The sequence below is a fragment of the Monopterus albus genome, unplaced genomic scaffold (genome assembly GCF_001952655.1).
Source record: "Monopterus albus unplaced genomic scaffold, M_albus_1.0 scaffold38.1, whole genome shotgun sequence".
Taxonomy (NCBI): Eukaryota; Metazoa; Chordata; class Actinopteri; order Synbranchiformes; family Synbranchidae; genus Monopterus; species Monopterus albus.
In genome coordinates, this window is record NW_018127918.1 from 2,701,703 (window position 1) to 2,718,714 (window position 17,012).

Below are 17,012 nucleotides of genomic sequence, written 5' to 3' on the forward strand. Positions count from 1 at the left end.
AAATTTAAGGGGGTCTGAATACTTTCCGTACCCACTGTATGAAGAAAGTGTTTTATTTTGGACAGTGACTGGACAACATGCAATGACATTAACAGAAAGCATTGCTATGAGGTTAGTTGCGTTAACACTTTGTAATGGCGGAAAGTGACTGGCACCAGTGCAAAAAGTGACCCCAGACACCACTACCACCCAACAGCCAGGCAGGAGATTGCAGGGTCTTAATTTCAACATCGATGGCATCTCTCACATTCAAGGTTCAATATGTGTGTTTTTGTTTTTCATGGCAGTGAACAGAGTGGCTGGAGCATGTGTGGTAGACACAAACTACCTCAAGCACACAAAGGTAAACTAAATCTAGTCTGTGACTGATTATTTGCCAAAAATGTTAATGATTAGTATTAACAACAGGTCATCTACATAGCCCACACCGCAAGACTTTTCTCCACAGCGAGTGAACGACTGCTCCCATGCAGAAGGAGTTAATGAGGTGTTAAGATCTGATGATTAAATCCCTGAAGGAATAAACATTAGTGGAAAAAACAAAGACTCAAGAAACCCGTTCAATCACACGGCACACAAATTCAGCCTGTGGAACTTACCTTACATTTCAACATCACACAAATTTTCTATCTGAGATCCACTTGATAAAATCTGAATTTTCAGATAGCAGCATGGCTCCTCATGTAGCATCTGCATCACCTTTCTAATGTAATACTTACAGTTGTGAAAACACAAACTGTACATATTCAGCTTGATTTTCATTTTTCAAGTGGCGAGGCAAAAAAAAAAAAAAAAACCTCTGTTCTTAACGGTACAATATTAAAAACTGGGAGTAAAACATTTATGTAAGCATGTGAGTAACACTATACCTGTTTAGCAGCAGTTCAGACAGTATAAGGGTCAGTTAAAGTGCTACCGATATTGCTGTGGACTTCAAATTACTTTTTTAAGCCAACCTGCACTAGGTCTGCTGTGGTCCAGTGTAACTGTATTAATGTCATCAGTGACAACGGCCAAAAGTAAGACGCTACACTTACCCTTCGTAATCATGGCGGTTGTGATGCACCTTAATGAAAATGCAAGCACCTGCAGCGATGAGGACGAGCAGAAGTAAAGCACCAAAGACTGCTCCAATTATTAGGGTAGTGTTGTTCTGAGGAAGAGACTCTGGACACACACATTCAGGGTGGGTTAGAAAATATCAAATCGATATTTACAACAACAGTAACAATTAACTGTTCAACTGATAAATAGTATGTACAGTCAAAGGATTTTTAATCTCTCAAACTGATTTCATGAGTTCAAAATCCTCTAGAGTCGTTTCGGTAAATTTTTGTAACTTTCCACGCATTTATTTTTTTGCTTTGTTTGGCACATTTAAAACTGTCTTTTTCCAAAATGCACGGTATCCTTTTCGTTCAGGCACAAATCAGCTACACTGTGCAATCAGCATGTGTATAGTTAAAAAGCATCTTAGCAGCCTGAACTGATTTTAACTGCAGAAAAAAACGGTGATAAGCACATCTGAATCAGCATTCGATGGACTGAGGTGTATCAGTTTGAAAAGAAATCTGAATATCCACCTTTCAGCACAACCCTGAGCTCTGTTCGCGCTGGTGTTCCCGTAACATCTGGTGGGTTCTTCACGTCGCAGAAGAAGGTACCATTGTCACTGAACTGAGCTGGACTCAGCTGTATTGAGACGTCCCTCTTGTTGATGTCTCCAATAAACTGCACTCTGTCTTTGAATTCTTCTGATCCTGGGAATCCTTTCCCACTGGAAAAGTAGAAAATCTACAAAGGGAAACAAAACCGTTTTAAACTGTGTGTACTGGAAATTCATCTTAAAAATAAAATTTGTCATTATGCTTCAGTTATTCAGGAAATCTCACTGAGATCATAATCTCTTTGCCAAAGAGACCTGAGATTAAATAAACACATGATCACAACAATAACATTCACCTACTCAAAACAACAATTACACACAGGACCAGACATAACAAAACTGTCACAAAGATTATTAGAAATATACACTGGTAAAGCTTTCAAATCTCTAGAAGGAAATGACTGCCTCCAACATGAAGCTCATTCCAGGACTAAAGTGCACAGTACTGGAAACCAGACTACTTGGTATCTGTCATGATTATGAGCTTTGAGATCAACTAAGGATATTAAGTATCTTGTATTTAATATGTAGAGCTATTGTGTACGAGCATAGAGTAAACATAAAAACACATAAGAGACCGTTTAAAGTGCAAAAGATTGAAAGTCTCTTCATTAATTTTATATCTAATGTACTAATAAATGCTAGGCAGGAAAATTTTTATTTTAGTTTTTTTATTTCACGAGGAAAATCCCACTGAGATTAACAACCTCTTTTACAAGACAGCAGCAAAGTTAGTTCCAGACAAGACAAAAACAAACACTAAAACAGATAATGCACAAAATCCACAAGAGCAAGAACAGAGTGATTATAAAACAATATCAAAACTAAAACTAAAATTAAAAGGGTTAAGAACAAAACTGTATTCATAAAACAGCATTGTTTAAAAATGAAACTGTGACCTACTGTATAGTGAAACCATGTGATCTCTATGAGCATAAAGCCTGGAAACAGCTGAAGCCTTTGTTCATTTGTCATTACACATAAAACAATCGCAGGCAAACGTCCTGAAGCTGTGGGAAACCTTCCCAAACAACAGGATATAACCAGCAAGGACTTACCACGTACGGGGCTTTGGAGAACCGACTGTCGGGCTGACTTGACTGAAAACTCCAGGTCACTGAGGTGGCGCTGCTGACCACTTCACTGGACTTAAAGGTACATCGCAGTGTTCCTGTGGTGCCATTCTGCATCATCACTTCAGGGTCGGCATATATGTCGATTGCGGATGTAAACTTAGTGACTGTTTTAAAAAAAAAAAAAAAAAAGAGGGAATAAGAATATGCTTCTTTCTATTAGGTATGGTCTAGTGGGATGTGGAAGACTGTGATGAATGCTTTATGAAAGAATGCAATGCAACATAACTCAGCCTCACCATATTAACTATATGTATCACCCTGCATTAAAAAGAACACATTGATAAAGCACTAGTGAGACAGTGATAATCAAGGACATCAAGCATCACAGACACATGGCCTTGCTATCTGTTTTCACAACAAGAGGATGTGAGAAAGCAAATGCAACAGAAGCACAAAGCATCTTCTGAGATCTGATTTGGCCTAATCAAAAGAAACAGAGATTTACAATTCACGGACAAGTGTTAAATAAAAATGACAAAAACTGTTATGGCAGATATAAAGATCATTTCATAGTAAGAAATGGAAGGAAGCGTTTATCAACCAGATGTTATCAGTCTGAGATACAAAGCAGAAAACAGACCAAGTCATTACTGTCTGCCAAATGATTAATATAAATCTGTTTATTTTAAGACAAACTGAACAAAATCACAGAACGTTACATAAAGCTGTGTTTCTGCTTATATCATTACGTGCATGATTATATATGACGGTGACGGTAACAGTCTGGATCAGAAAGGGTTAGGTTTTGGACGCTAAACTAGTCAAGGTAGAAAATCGGGCTACGTTGGTACTGTCTTTGAACAATGTGATAATAAAATATAGCCATTATTGCTGATAATAATAATAATTTATTCAAATTATTACTGTGAATAATGTTAATCTGCGGGGCTAGTTAGCCTAGTGAGTAATTACCCCCTAGGCGACACGTAGCTTTAGTTACTGTGGAGACTCTCATCTGACGAAACCTTAGTCAAAAATCTGGTACTTTAACGTGGCCTTATTTGCTGCCCAAACTACCTGCATGATAGCACCTACTTGGACAGGTTTTCTGTATTTATTGGAAGACACGATTCGATTCGGCATACATCAAAAACACTAAACATTCAACATTTTGGCAAAACACTGATGTGTACCAACTGGTTAGCTTCTACTTCCAATGCTGGTTCCACCGTCACCGTCCACAGAACGCCACCACCCTGTACCAACCTTCATTCAGATATTAGTAAATTTAACTAACGTTATTCTTGAACAGCTTTAAATAACGTTATATCGGTATGTGCCCAAGGACGGTCTAACTATTCGCTAACGTCTCCAAGAAATGTATCCGGTTGTGTTAAATATCTTCCATAGCTATGAGGGCGAACAAAGAGTGGCTACATTAATTAGCGATACTGTGATTTGAGGTTAGGGGTGTAGTTAGGTAACTCTCCCGACATAAGATGCAGATAATATCGCTAGCTAGCTAACCTGATATCCGACCTGACATAATGAGCTCAAATTTCCAAATTGAAATTTAAAACAAGTTAGGCTTCAACACTCACCTAATAAAACACATAGCGTAAATCCAATCAATAAAACACGTTTGTAAATGGCTTTCGACCATTTTGGCTCCATTATGTTGTTGTAAACAGGAGTAGATCCTCTCCTTTTTTCCACCCTCTATCGTCCTAGTCGTTTCTTCTTCGTGAGACGATTTAGCGGTGGAGTGCGACCACTGCCCCCTACAGGCTCACCAGTACGTTGATGCTTGCAGTTGTAGTATGGCTTATTACTGGCCAAAATATATGGAAAACAACCACAAAGCGACACAAACGTCTAACAATAAATAATAATAATAACTTGACACAAAATGTCTATATAAACCATAGATGCAAAACGATTAAAATAGATTCAGAATGACTAAAAAGAAACTCAAAAAACACAGGTACAAAGAGATGACTAAAAAGAGGCAAAACTGGGTGAATATAGATGCGAAATGAGAATGAGAGTGGTAAATGACCAAAAAAAAAAAAAGATGGAAAAAGACACAAAGCAGCAACAAAAGTAAGATGTAGTGAGGAAAATTCAAATATATTGACTTTCTTTGAAATATTTCACATGATGTGATTAACCATGTTTTTATTATTTATGTCTGTGGTGGAAAAATACAGTCCAGATATGTATTTTGACCTGATCTGAGTGGATGATACTTTGACTTAGTCTATGCTTGTTTTTCTTTTAATATGTACCGAATTATAAAAAAAAAAAGGCTTTTGTAACAACATCTAACATTTGATGCCTGACTGTCCAAGTGTGAAGATTGTAGTGTCTCAGTGACTTGAGATACACTTACTGTAAACTGGTCCTACTGGAAGTTGTTATTCAGAGGAAAGGCTATGACCTTGCCCTCACTGCAGTTAGGTTAGGCTGATGGTGAAAGAAATGGTTTGGAGTCTGTTTCCTGGACACAAAATAAATATACTCATTTAAGTCAACAAAGACTGACCAGATTAAAAAATATATATGTATATATACACTGTAATGAAACATGACTAATGTTGAATGGTATAACTAGTTTGCTTAATCAAACAGTAGTGTGCTTTTCTTACTCTTTCTCTCCCTGTGTGACTGGGAAAATACAGCATGCCAGAAAGTACAAAGGTCCAGTTGCAACAACTGCAAAACCTGGTATTTAATAAGCAAGAGTGAGCTTTGAATCTCTAGGACCCGATAGAGAAAAAAGAAAGTAGCTAGAGTTGGTATGCAGTATAAATGATAAAAGACAAAGAGGAGGACAGAGACAGGGGTGAAAAGACTTTTTTGTCCTTGTGTGTCCAGGCTTAAAGATTCATAAACTGTGGCAATGCTGCAAAGAGTTGAGTCTGAATCCTGTTTCATGGCCTGGCTGAGATTTGCCATGATGCTCTACCTCAACCAAATTTTCTCAAATTATACAAATTAATAAATAAGATTTGATAGTACAATAGCACACACAGGGGAGTCCATCATAGTGAGTAAGTAAATATGCTACATTGGTGCTAACAGCCAATATTCAGCATTGAAATTTTTCATGGCACAAAAGCCCCCAGAATTACAAATATTTAAGACTTGGAGATTTTATTTCTGTTGTTGTGAAATAGCATCTACACCTTCATTAATTTGAACCCATGCTGATACAACCACTGTAGGTGGAGCCATGATGGTCTGGCAGACTACAACACTTGTAGCTGATTTATTATAAATTTGTTTTGTTAAAAAAAAGGTATAAACTCCACCAAAATGGATCTGGAGTGGGAACTTTAAACTGGATTTGGTAAAATTTTTTGCTAAATGTCACTGTCAACAAACAAAAATATCAGCCTAACCCTAGTGTAGATCTTATGTAAAACATGTATGATAACGTTATTGTGATTCATAAAATAGAATGATAAAAGCTGCCTCTGAAAGCTCAGACTGTGCACTTGAGTCAGTTTTATGTGGAAATAAAATGTTAAGGTGCAAAAACAAAATCATACAAACAAAAAAAAGTCCCATTATTTCTGCAACAAGACTTTTAAACACAAATCATCATCATTATGCTTAAGGTGCAAGAACTTATGGTATAGTTTACATGTATAGTCATTATAAAAACTGTGGGGAAACAGTTCATCCACAACACACCTCCTACAAGTCATAGTCATATTTATACCCAATATTTAGACTGTGCCCACAAATTTGGGCTATAGCACTTTATTTGTTGTGGTGGGTAGCAGTACACAGTGTGAGCTTTCAGAGTGTCACACTTTTACTTCCAATCTGATCAGAAATTCTCATTTTAATGTCTCCTTCAATCATCTGTGGGATTCAAACATTTTTGCAAAAAAATAAAAAAAAAATCCAACAAAGTTAGATAAGAAATTACTCAGTAAGAATCAACTCTTAAGCATGACCCCACTAAATTAGTTAATGTCTGTGAGAATCATCAGAGAGTAACCCTCGTATTAATGCTGAATGGGCCACAAATTTAAATCATTACTGTAATAGACAATATATTAGAAGGACATTAAAATGTCACAAATAAAATTAAAACACACCAAGTCAATGTAATAAGGCCTTCATGTCTAAAATTCACGCTGTAAAAGTTTTACTTTAAGTTTTCACACAGCCCATCAACAGAAGGTTGCCTGTCACTACAGCTCGGACCAGTTTGCCGACACATCCGTAATACCTCAGTGAATTTACACACACTGCATGAATCTATCATAAATATCAACTCAAAGGTATCTACAGTATAGACATATGCAACATAAGAAAAATGTAATATATGCAAGTTAAAAAAACAGCAATCAGCATGCCCTTAATGCTGCTGTATATATGAGTATATACTGTGTTTACATTGAAATACAAAGAGAATCCCTCCTTCCATCCATTTGAAGAATATTTTCTTACAATAAGAGAAAATCCATTCAGCCTCATATTGTCAATAAAACCATATTTGCAGCCTGATGTGCCCAACCATTTCAAATGAGTGCATTACATCTGAGTCAAAACAGACCATGACTGCTAGGAAATGATTCACATGGTTTGAGTTAGAACACAAACTGACTGGGGTTCTCAAAATCATTCATTTTCTCTATCTGCACATTAAAAAGCAAAGTTTCAGACTGGTTGGTGCAATCTCTCTGGTGCTATTGTGGTGACTATTATTTGACATTTTTGGTCAAAATCTCTACTCTTATAAGCAACAGCATAGTCTTTTTTTCAATGTAGCTATAACTACTCAAAATGATAGTTCTGTTTTGACAAACTCGAACACTGGGTGCACAGTAGCAGCCTGAACATAAGTGTGGGCGCATAACAGCTGATAATGTACCACCTCTTGAGTTGTGTAACAGTTTGTGGTTGCCAAGATCAGTCAAATATGTAATGAAACCTGAAAACATGAAGCCTCATGCTCAAACTGATTGAAAATCAACTAACAGGATTTCACAGTCCTGCATTTATTGCATTAGAAAAGAATTGGCAGGGGAATGGGCAGCTCTGTCCTGTACCAGTGTAGAGCTGCAGTGTAGCTGCTTAATGAATGTGGTATCCTGCCACGCCCTGCCTCAGAGTGGTTAAAGTCCTACTCTTAATCAAATTATTATAAAGCACACAGCACAACTGCTCATTTCTTGTAAGGCCTCAGGATGCTTCAAATCACTTGTCAGATCATCTAACAGCACATGAAGCCCCCTTCCATCAGCTGAGGTGACAACTTTTGGAACTTTCCAGAACAGACAATATGACAATCGTGCCCACTTTACGCAGCAATTGGCCACGAGCAAGAAAGCTGTGATGCTAAGCAAGGTTTGAACTTCTCTCTTCCACAATTTATTGCATTGAGACCACAAAGACACACAAGTTCTTGAGAAGATATAGAAAAGGTATCAACACTTTCAACTGTCTTGCAGAAATTATATCCATATAAAAGTAATTTGCAAACAGCAAATGCATTTAGAAAGAAATGTAACAGTGAGTTAGGTTTTCCACTAACTTAATGACAAAATGTTAATTGATACTGAACATTTGAATGTTTACAGATAACTGTTTTCCAACAAAGTCGCTGATCTTGCAGTTCAGTACCTACTTGTAGTTACTACAGTGGTACTAAACTGATGTATGCAGATTCACAAGACTTGTTTAAGGTAAGGGGCAGGTCATGGTCTGGTGTAACACAGAAACAGGTCACACTGGCTTTGACACTGTTTGAAGCAAACTGAAGCCTTTAAGCCAACTTCTATTTTTCCTATTTGCTTTGGGCAGCCAATTTAATTTTCTCACAGGGATTAATAAAACAGTCCTATCACATTCAGTGGCATGTCATCTGTCCAAAACGTTCTAATGGCTCCCAGTAATTAGTTAACCTTTAAGGTTGCATTATGCTTGAAAAGAACTAGTCTATATGATGTGTTACTGGAGATCTGAAGGGTTTGTGGCTGTTCCATACAGCCACAGTCAAAGGTGTGGTGAAAATCTGGCCGTCACATAGAGGGGGGAGATGTTATAATACAATAAAATGAACACCTTCAAAGTGTGCTGTCATTCTCATTGGTAAGATGTTAAGGGTTCGGATTTGTAAGCATTGTGTTAAAAGCACATAGAATTGCAAAGATGATGGAGGTTGTGGGATGCAACCAGGAATAACTACAGCCTTTTCATCCCACCCTTAAGTGTGGCCATTTGGAACAGATATAAACACTTTTGCCTTCAAATGTTATCAGAAGACACGCTGAACAACCTGGCTCATTTTGAAGCATACTAAGGAATTAAGATCGATATCTAAGCGTGGAGTTCTACTAGAAAACTGCTCCAAACAGAAAAGTGACAAGCTGGCTGCCACAGAGAGAGGAGGGAGAACGTAAACATATCTGACTTCAAACACCGTCAGACTACACGTCAAGTATTTCTGATCGAGGACTCAACCCTTAGTTCTGTAGCAGTCAATGAAATCTCATACAAGTGTTTTTCAAAGATGTTTGTATGCTTGATGCACAAATTAGTCACCCGGATTATGCATTTAGTTGTTAGTGTCTTTATCTTTTTTTTTCACCACCACATATCCAATACAAATCAGTTACGGTTTGCTTCTAAAGCACTGACATCCTTAAAGAGAGTTCTGACCTTGATGATTATTTAATTTAAATCCATCAAAGTGTTGATGAATGAACCATTTCAATAGATATGAGAAGGCAATTTTCCTGTAGTCATGACTACTCACAGAGGTTTTCAGCCAGACAGCTTAAGATGTTTTGCAATGAATCCACTATTCACCTCTTAGGGAGCAGCAGGGTTTGTTAGTCTGAGCCAGGTCTTTCCAAACCTGCCACCATCCTTAGATGCCCTTAAGCAAGGCATCCTCCTAACAACTACTGCCTCTGCAATTGAACCTGACTTCTGATGTCCCTGGGAATGATGGGACAGAAACACCTTGTGTCAGTGTGCTGTTCTATCATCATTCAAAAGCTGGGTTAGCTAGTGTTTCCTTGACATTCAAGAAACAAGTGTGGAGTTGAAAAATAAAACCTACAACTTTGAACATGACCTGTGCTTCTTCACTGAATTTCTGTAACTTTAAAAAAAGCTTCTGTCAGTTGCTAAGAGCAAAACACAAAGCAAGACACAATAGAGGATGTTTAATAAATGGAGGGTATTACTCGCACTGTGTCATGTTCCTTTTTTATCCCGGTTAAGTTATTATATTTTCCATCCTTCACTGTGTCTTTATCATGGGTTGCACAGGGAGAAATGACAAGAACAAGGTGGAAAAAGCCCCAGAAAAAGAGCCAGATATGGGGCGGACCACACGGAAAGAACAAGCAAGCAGGACAAAGGTGCAGTTATTAACTACTTTGAATGAAAGTTATGCATCCAATTGCTTTCTATTTACCTGCAAAGAGAAGTGGCAGATGAAAAGTGCTTTAGAAGATGACAAACCTTTTTTTGGTTGAGCTAATACAGACAGTCATATCTACAGTAGAAATAAGACAGAGACAGACCCACAGGAAGATGGACTTCCACTCCCTCTGTTCATAGTCAGACATTTAGTTATTTACTTTTTTAGTAGTGTTCTTCTTCATCATTCTATTCGTGGTGTGTTCCAAGACTTTTAATGTACACAGAGGGCCATGAGTTCATCATGCCATGTCCGTCCTTGTCTTCCACACTCATCCATGATGGTTATGGGGAGGAAGAAAGGTCAGATCAATTATGTTACCGGGCCAGTGTGAAAGACAGGCAGTTTTAATTCAGTGGGATCATGTCTCTGGAAGCTGGTTGATGTCAGTCAAGTTGGTGTCATTGAGGATCACTTTGATTCGATCCAAGGAGTCCGCCTGACGAATTCGCTCCAGCTGTACCTGAGGACATGGACAAGCAGAGACGCGTTTATTTAAAAAAATGGCCATAGCATTTCAAATTTTATTTTATCAGACTACCATTAATTTAGAAAGTCTGATAACCCTTCACATTAATGTGTTATTTGCTAGACCACTGTAAAAACCTAAGTCGGACTAGTCCTTTATTATTTTGTCTTTAGAAAACTTTTACATAACAGTGCCCACACGCTGCCAATTCCTCCTTACCTGAAGGGTCTGAGAAAGTTTGACAAAGTCCTTTTGCACCTGTTCACTGACATCCAGCTCTGTTTGCAGCCTCTGAGCTTTGTCTCTCTCATCAAGGACCTGACTCTCTAGCGCACTCTGCAGTACACACAGTAAATTACAATAAAAATTCTTCACCTTGAAATACTGAAATTATTTGTTTTACTGAAAAATATTTACAGTGACATACACTGTACACTACTAGCTGAATTTAGATTTTCAAAAATGCTGTAAAATATTTATATATACACAAAGCTCTCTCTTGCATGGAAAAAACCTCATGCTGCATTTAATCCAACATATTCCCATTTTTATTTTAAATTAGCACATTTTATACATGTGGCATGTCCACATAAATGTATTCTGAGACTGTGCCGAACACCCACCTTTGCAGTGGTGAGCTCTCTGAGCTGCTGCTCCAGGCTGTTCCTCAGGGCCTGAACATTCTCCAACGTCTCACTCTTCTCTGCGAGATGACTCTCCAACTACATAAATGTAATACATATCAATATACAAGGGTACTACAAATAATACATTATGACCCAGAATTTACAAGTGAAGGCACGAGAAAAAAAACACAAGACCATCCTTTGCAGAAGGTTTTTGTGAACTGGCACCCGTTTTTATCAGAAATCGATTGGTGATTGGACAATTCAGATGAAGGATCTGAGGAAAGGACGTCTCATATCGTTAACACATTTCCTTGATTCTTTTCTCCTTACATATTTTCCTTGTATGTTTTCTTCACATCTTGGGGGGTGGGACTAAAACACAAGGAAAAGATGCAAGTGAGGAAAATGATGGTGCTTATAAGAGACTGGGGATGTACCCCATGTCTGGTGCACGGCAAGTAATGTGTGAATGTGTGTATATCAGAGGTTATTTGTGTGGAAAACAGCAGACTGGTCAAAGTCACTCAGATCTTTGCCTATTTCTCCCATATCGAACATGTTGACTATAAGAACCGACTGTTCAATTATCACCTAATATATCCCAGACCTTAACATGTGCTGCTGTTATAAGATCATCAACATTTTGAGTGGTATTAATGTTTGGACTCATCAGTGTATATCAAAGTAAGCTCATACAGTGCTTACACACTGTACGCATCACATGCTTAATCTGTAACTTAATCTTTTTTACCCACTGAGGTAAATACGGCATGATATTACAGATTAGGTACCTGTTCCTTCGCAGCTTTTATTCGCTCCATCTCTGTCTTCAAACTGGAGAAAGATGCTGTGGGAAGTAGAAATCATAAAATCATATACTGCTCATCTGAATCTCAAAGCCAGAGACTTCTCAGAAATAATTACTAGGTCCTGTGAAAACTACTTGGCTATTAATGAATAATGCAAAGCTGCACCTTCCGTGAGGGAAAAGCAGCTTTGCTGAAAGCTGCTGTGTGTGTTTGCCTTGTATGAAACAGTAACAGAAATCCTCACTAAACCCTAAAAGCTCATTGGCTGAGCTTTCAAACCAGTGTTGAACTAAAAGAAAAAAAAAAAATACTAGCAAACAATAAAACTCCACCAACTTAAAAGACAAAAGACCCAGTCTCAAAGTCTGCAGTGTGTCTGCAGTAGATCTGTCAGGTATGAATGCTAATGTACAGTACGTTCTTTGGACTGTCACGGTTCTCGACCATTTAAAATTCTCTATACTTGCTAGCTGCAGCCATAGTTTAAATATCATGTTAGTGTTACACAAGACAAAACTATTAACCAAAAACAGAGATTATTTGAACTCCAAATCTCTCATATATTAAGAAAGGTGACTAGAAAGCTTCAAGCAAGTGAGGGTAGTGTATCAGTATACATTCGTAAGGTTTAGGTTTTCAGTAAAATGCATCATATCGCTCACATACATACTATTCAGTAATGTGCCCACAGGTTAGCTGGTTCTATTTTCAATCCAGTTCCAAGTTGGTAAAATACCCAGATTAGGTAAGGTCCAAGGGCCAATGAATCCTTATCAAATCTTTCATTCATAATCTCTTTTGCCTCTTTGTAACACCAAGAACTTCACCTTCTGACAACTTTAAGCACATCATGCATGCAGAAATCTCTATGATAAAAGTACAGTTAACATTATTTCCATTCAGTTGTTTTCACTTCTATGGCTTTTGCACCACAACCCTGCATTAAGCACTACATTAAGGAGCAAACATCATATTTCCATGCAGCAAAGTGAGTCAGGACAGATTTAATGAAAGCAACAGAGGAGTGACAAAATATGTGGTGAAAGCCCGATAGCCTTTTCACCATAGCACAATCCCCATGCTTTACATATCTGAAAGAAATAAAAACTGTACATATTTACTTTAAATAAGATGGGTTCATTCTCCAAATAAGCAACAGAAAAAGATTCGATAAAGGATTCAGATTTCACAAGTGGAATTGGAAATTAATTCAAATTCAATATACATTTTTGATATAATATTGAAATTTAAAGTGAAGAATGTTGTTACTAATGTGTGAAGTAGGACAACATACAATAAAGTGAATAATCTATTAACACATGCTCACTACAGTTATTAGTCTGACAGCTATGCTATTAACACACACACACACACACACACACACACACACACATAAAGCAGTCCAAGTGCGCTTGTACAAAGTGTTTGTCGTACCTTCCAAGATGTCTAAATGACATTTACTTAAGTGGGCAGTTTAAATGACCATATGAGTCTCACCTATCTCTTCCTTACAGCCCTCGATCTCCAGCTGCAGCGTGTCTTCCAGGTTTTCCTTTAGACATTGCTCTGCCTGGATCTGCTCCTTCAGAAACAGGATCTCAGCTTTCAGTTTTTCTTCCATGTGATCAGCAGACGTCCGTAGTGCCACCATGTCTTCACGCAGCCGCAAAACCAAGCATTGTAGCTCCTAAAGAAGATTCAAACTACATTGCAGGAATCATTGTGGGGAATCGATCATTTAGCACAAATAATGTTTCTCCACGCATGCCTGAATTAAGAATAAATTAAATAATACATGCATATTTAGAGAAGCTTGTCAATTAAAGTTTAATATATCAGCCTATTTTTACTTTGTATAGCAAAATATTACATAGAAAGGTCAACTTCATATGGATATAAACCTAAAAACATAAAAAATATGGTGCATAATTAAACTATCAAACAGTATATAAAATGGTTAAAATTTATATTTTTGAACAAAAGAGTCAATTCAATCTCATCAGACATCCACTGCCTGCTTCTGGTACTTAATAAATGTCACACTATGGACATTAGGTGCAAGAAAGTTTGGAGGCTGAACACTTAGCCCTGCCTCTGATGTTATCAGTCAGTTTGAATGATTTGGGTTTCACATACTTGCATGGTACTGGGCATCTGGAAGTCCTCTTGTTGCTGTAGTTCTATGTGCAGCCTGTGTTTTCCTTGCAGGCTCTCGTTGTCTCTCTGTAGTCGGCTTAGTTCATCCGCCACCTGCTCCCTCGACTTCACTAGCACTGCCTGAAGAAAAAAAGAAAAACTAATAAAATTAATTCCTCCATCTCATAGTGTGTCAACTTGTTTGGCTTCCTTCCTCTCATATGGAACCAGCACCACTTTGAAACATGGTGAAAAGGGACTCACCAGCCAGTGTACACATTTGGAGCCACACTCAATCTAATTCTCCCTGTACAGTTGATATTCCTTGTATGTAGCAATATGACTACATTCAAAACAGTATTAAGAGTCATACTTTTTTAAAATCAAAGCCACATGCAGCAAAAAGAATGTCTCACTGCTCTGACATGTTTGTTTCCAAAGTCTCTGAAAGCACACTGGTCCATGTATTTGCAGCTGCCCATGCATTCCTAAGAATATTTGTCTCATGCACTTCTTCCTGTTTCTGTCTCAGTCTGCAAGAAAAATAAGTGCACTCACATTACTTGGTAATGCATATGGAAATAGTTGCAGTGATATACAGTGTATAAATCTGTACATCTGCTTTGTTTGCAGTGGTAGAAGAGCAACCTTTGGATATATTTAACTTGGTTTTTAGAAGAAACATTCTGTAGCCAAGAGCTCCATCTTTCCCATTTGAGAAAGAAAAGAACAGTGATGTTACATAACAGCTCAATTTTACTTCCAAGAAACTAATGATTTTGTTTATGGTTTTTGGCTTAAACAGCCTCTGAAACAATCACACAACTAAACAAATAGTAAACAAACAAAACAGTGAATCAGTAACAATTTATATAATCACCATATGTAATGCTACACATTTTATGAATTAACATGTTTTATATTATTTTAAATTACATATCTTGTTGGTAGTAAATTTCTGTTAAAAGAGAAACGTTTATACATATCTAACTACATTTTCAAAAGTAAAAACTCCTGCATAAAACTACTCCCTTGTGTCAACAAATAATGACTTAATTACTACAGGCAGATGAAAGTAAATCAAAAACTCAAACAGGCAGTACCACTGAGCTGCAGTCCAGTTTGGCTGCATGTTGGATAGCAGAGCTAGAGCCTGTTGTCAATATGACAAATAGGCACTATATGCTTATTTGAAAGGCTCAAGTCATGCCAGTATCAGCAGACTTTAGGACATCACAATGAAGTAGAGATCCAACCACAACTGTGAAGAGCAGGCAACAGAAGAATATGGTGCTCACCATCTGCTCCTGTGTGCTCCTCTTAGCATCAGTGAAGGTCTGTTGTAGTGTGCTGAGCAGTGTTTCTGATTCCTGGACCCTCTGCATGAGGGCAGACACCTACAACACAGAAAAGTCAACAGACAAGAGAAAGCCTTCAAGTCTACTCAGACAGTCATTATATACTTAGAGCTTCACACCTAGTCTCAAAGTCTGCAACATGAAGCTCAAACATTTAGGTGGAGAAACAACAACCAAAAGACATTTTTGAGGGGATGGACACTTAAAAATGCATCTAGTGTTTAGCAGGACCCTACTAACAACAATCAAAATCATTTTGGCTGCATTCAATTTGATTATGCTGTGTTTAAATCTAAAACAAGAGGGTGGATTAATCAGCATCTGTTTTGATAACTGATTGAGTACTTTTTTTTTAAAGCAAGAATGCCAGCAGCTGCCTGGCTGCAGCTTCACAAATATGATCATTTGCTTCTTTTCCTTTACTAATGTGATATTAAATTGAATATCATTGGCTTTTGGACAGTTGGTTTGACAAAACAAGGCATCTGAAGATATCACAGGGGACTTAATGAAATTATAATGAGTCTTTTCATTACTTCTGACCTTTTATAGTCTAAATAATTAATCAATCAACTGAAATAATAATAAGCAGATTCATCAAAATAATCATTAGCTGTAGCCCTAGCTGTGTTTACATGGAACAGTAAGGTCACTACTGTCAAACTGGGATCAAGATTTCTTTTTTCAGGTGCTGTACAGCTGTGTTAAATAACAATTCCTCATAAGAATCCTGCTATCTTCCAACAAATAATTCTATAACAAAATCTTCTGGTCACAGAAGTGTTACATTAAAGCAGCACAGCTGTACCAACATTCTTCTGCTCCAATACATCACACCTGCAGGTCTCCTATACAAAACGTGATGTTTCAGGCACAAGTTTTGTCAGACCTGTTGGAAAGATGATGAGTCATGCAGTTGTTGCCCTGGTAATACTAATACTACTAATCCTAATACGCCTCTCCTCCCACTGCAACCACTTGCTAAAATATCAAACCAGCACAGTGGAGGAAAAACCCTCATCAAACCTTTGCTGGTGCACGGTGCACTTGAGGTAATGCACCTGCACATAAATAGATGAAAGATAATCATTTTCCTGTGCGTGCTGCAACAGGAAGTCATCGCTTTTAATACTGTCAAAACAGTATTGCTTTCCTTCTACCACTAAGCCACTGCTCTAGACATGTCTACAGTTGTTTGTCTGTGCTATAAGAAATAGCAGAAAGGCAGAATGAGGCATAATGAACAATGAAAAAGCAGGAATCAGGTTTCATGCCACTGAAACTCACTGGCAAACCATCCAGCTAGATCTGAGGGACTGTAACTACATGAAAATTTGCCTCACCACATACAGTAGGTACGTAAAGTATTCAGACCCCCTTAAATTTTTCACTCTTTGTTATATTGCAGCCATATGC

At 37.7% G+C, this 17,012-nt stretch overlaps 4 protein-coding genes across 8 annotated transcripts in view; 2 read left to right on the forward strand and 2 right to left on the reverse strand.

The window, feature by feature from the left end:
• mpzl1l (myelin protein zero-like 1 like) overlaps positions 1 to 4,515 on the reverse strand; it is a 9,934-nt gene extending 5,419 nt beyond the window's left edge. The window contains exons 1-4 of one of the 2 annotated variants that reach the window (XM_020598624.1): positions 4,344 to 4,515; positions 2,725 to 2,906; positions 1,584 to 1,794; positions 1,038 to 1,167 (exon numbers count right to left, since the gene is read on the reverse strand). In XM_020598624.1, the coding sequence (XP_020454280.1) occupies positions 1,038 to 1,167; positions 1,584 to 1,794; positions 2,725 to 2,906; positions 4,344 to 4,416 (596 nt within the window). In that variant the 5' untranslated portion in view covers positions 4,417 to 4,515. Of the gene's footprint in view, positions 1 to 1,037; positions 1,168 to 1,583; positions 1,795 to 2,724; positions 2,907 to 3,935; positions 4,184 to 4,343 lie in introns of those variants that run through there. The other variant, XM_020598625.1, reaches the window with a different exon arrangement.
• rad51d (RAD51 paralog D) overlaps positions 1 to 17,012 on the forward strand; it is a 477,561-nt gene that overhangs the window by 296,674 nt on the left and 163,875 nt on the right. The gene's annotated exons all lie outside the window — the stretch shown is intronic.
• LOC109959351 (N-acetyltransferase 9-like) overlaps positions 1 to 17,012 on the forward strand; it is a 561,041-nt gene that overhangs the window by 104,478 nt on the left and 439,551 nt on the right. The gene's annotated exons all lie outside the window — the stretch shown is intronic.
• rabep1 (rabaptin, RAB GTPase binding effector protein 1) overlaps positions 5,891 to 17,012 on the reverse strand; it is a 25,187-nt gene continuing 14,065 nt past the window's right edge. The window contains exons 12-19 of one of the 2 annotated variants that reach the window (XM_020598585.1): positions 15,537 to 15,635; positions 14,239 to 14,379; positions 13,600 to 13,789; positions 12,085 to 12,140; positions 11,624 to 11,665; positions 11,288 to 11,386; positions 10,884 to 11,000; positions 5,891 to 10,658 (exon numbers count right to left, since the gene is read on the reverse strand). In XM_020598585.1, the coding sequence (XP_020454241.1) occupies positions 10,557 to 10,658; positions 10,884 to 11,000; positions 11,288 to 11,386; positions 11,624 to 11,665; positions 12,085 to 12,140; positions 13,600 to 13,789; positions 14,239 to 14,379; positions 15,537 to 15,635 (846 nt within the window). In that variant the 3' untranslated portion in view covers positions 5,891 to 10,556. The remainder of the gene's footprint in view (positions 10,659 to 10,883; positions 11,001 to 11,287; positions 11,387 to 11,623; positions 11,666 to 12,084; positions 12,141 to 13,599; positions 13,790 to 14,238; positions 14,380 to 15,536; positions 15,636 to 17,012) is intronic. The other variant, XM_020598586.1, reaches the window with a different exon arrangement.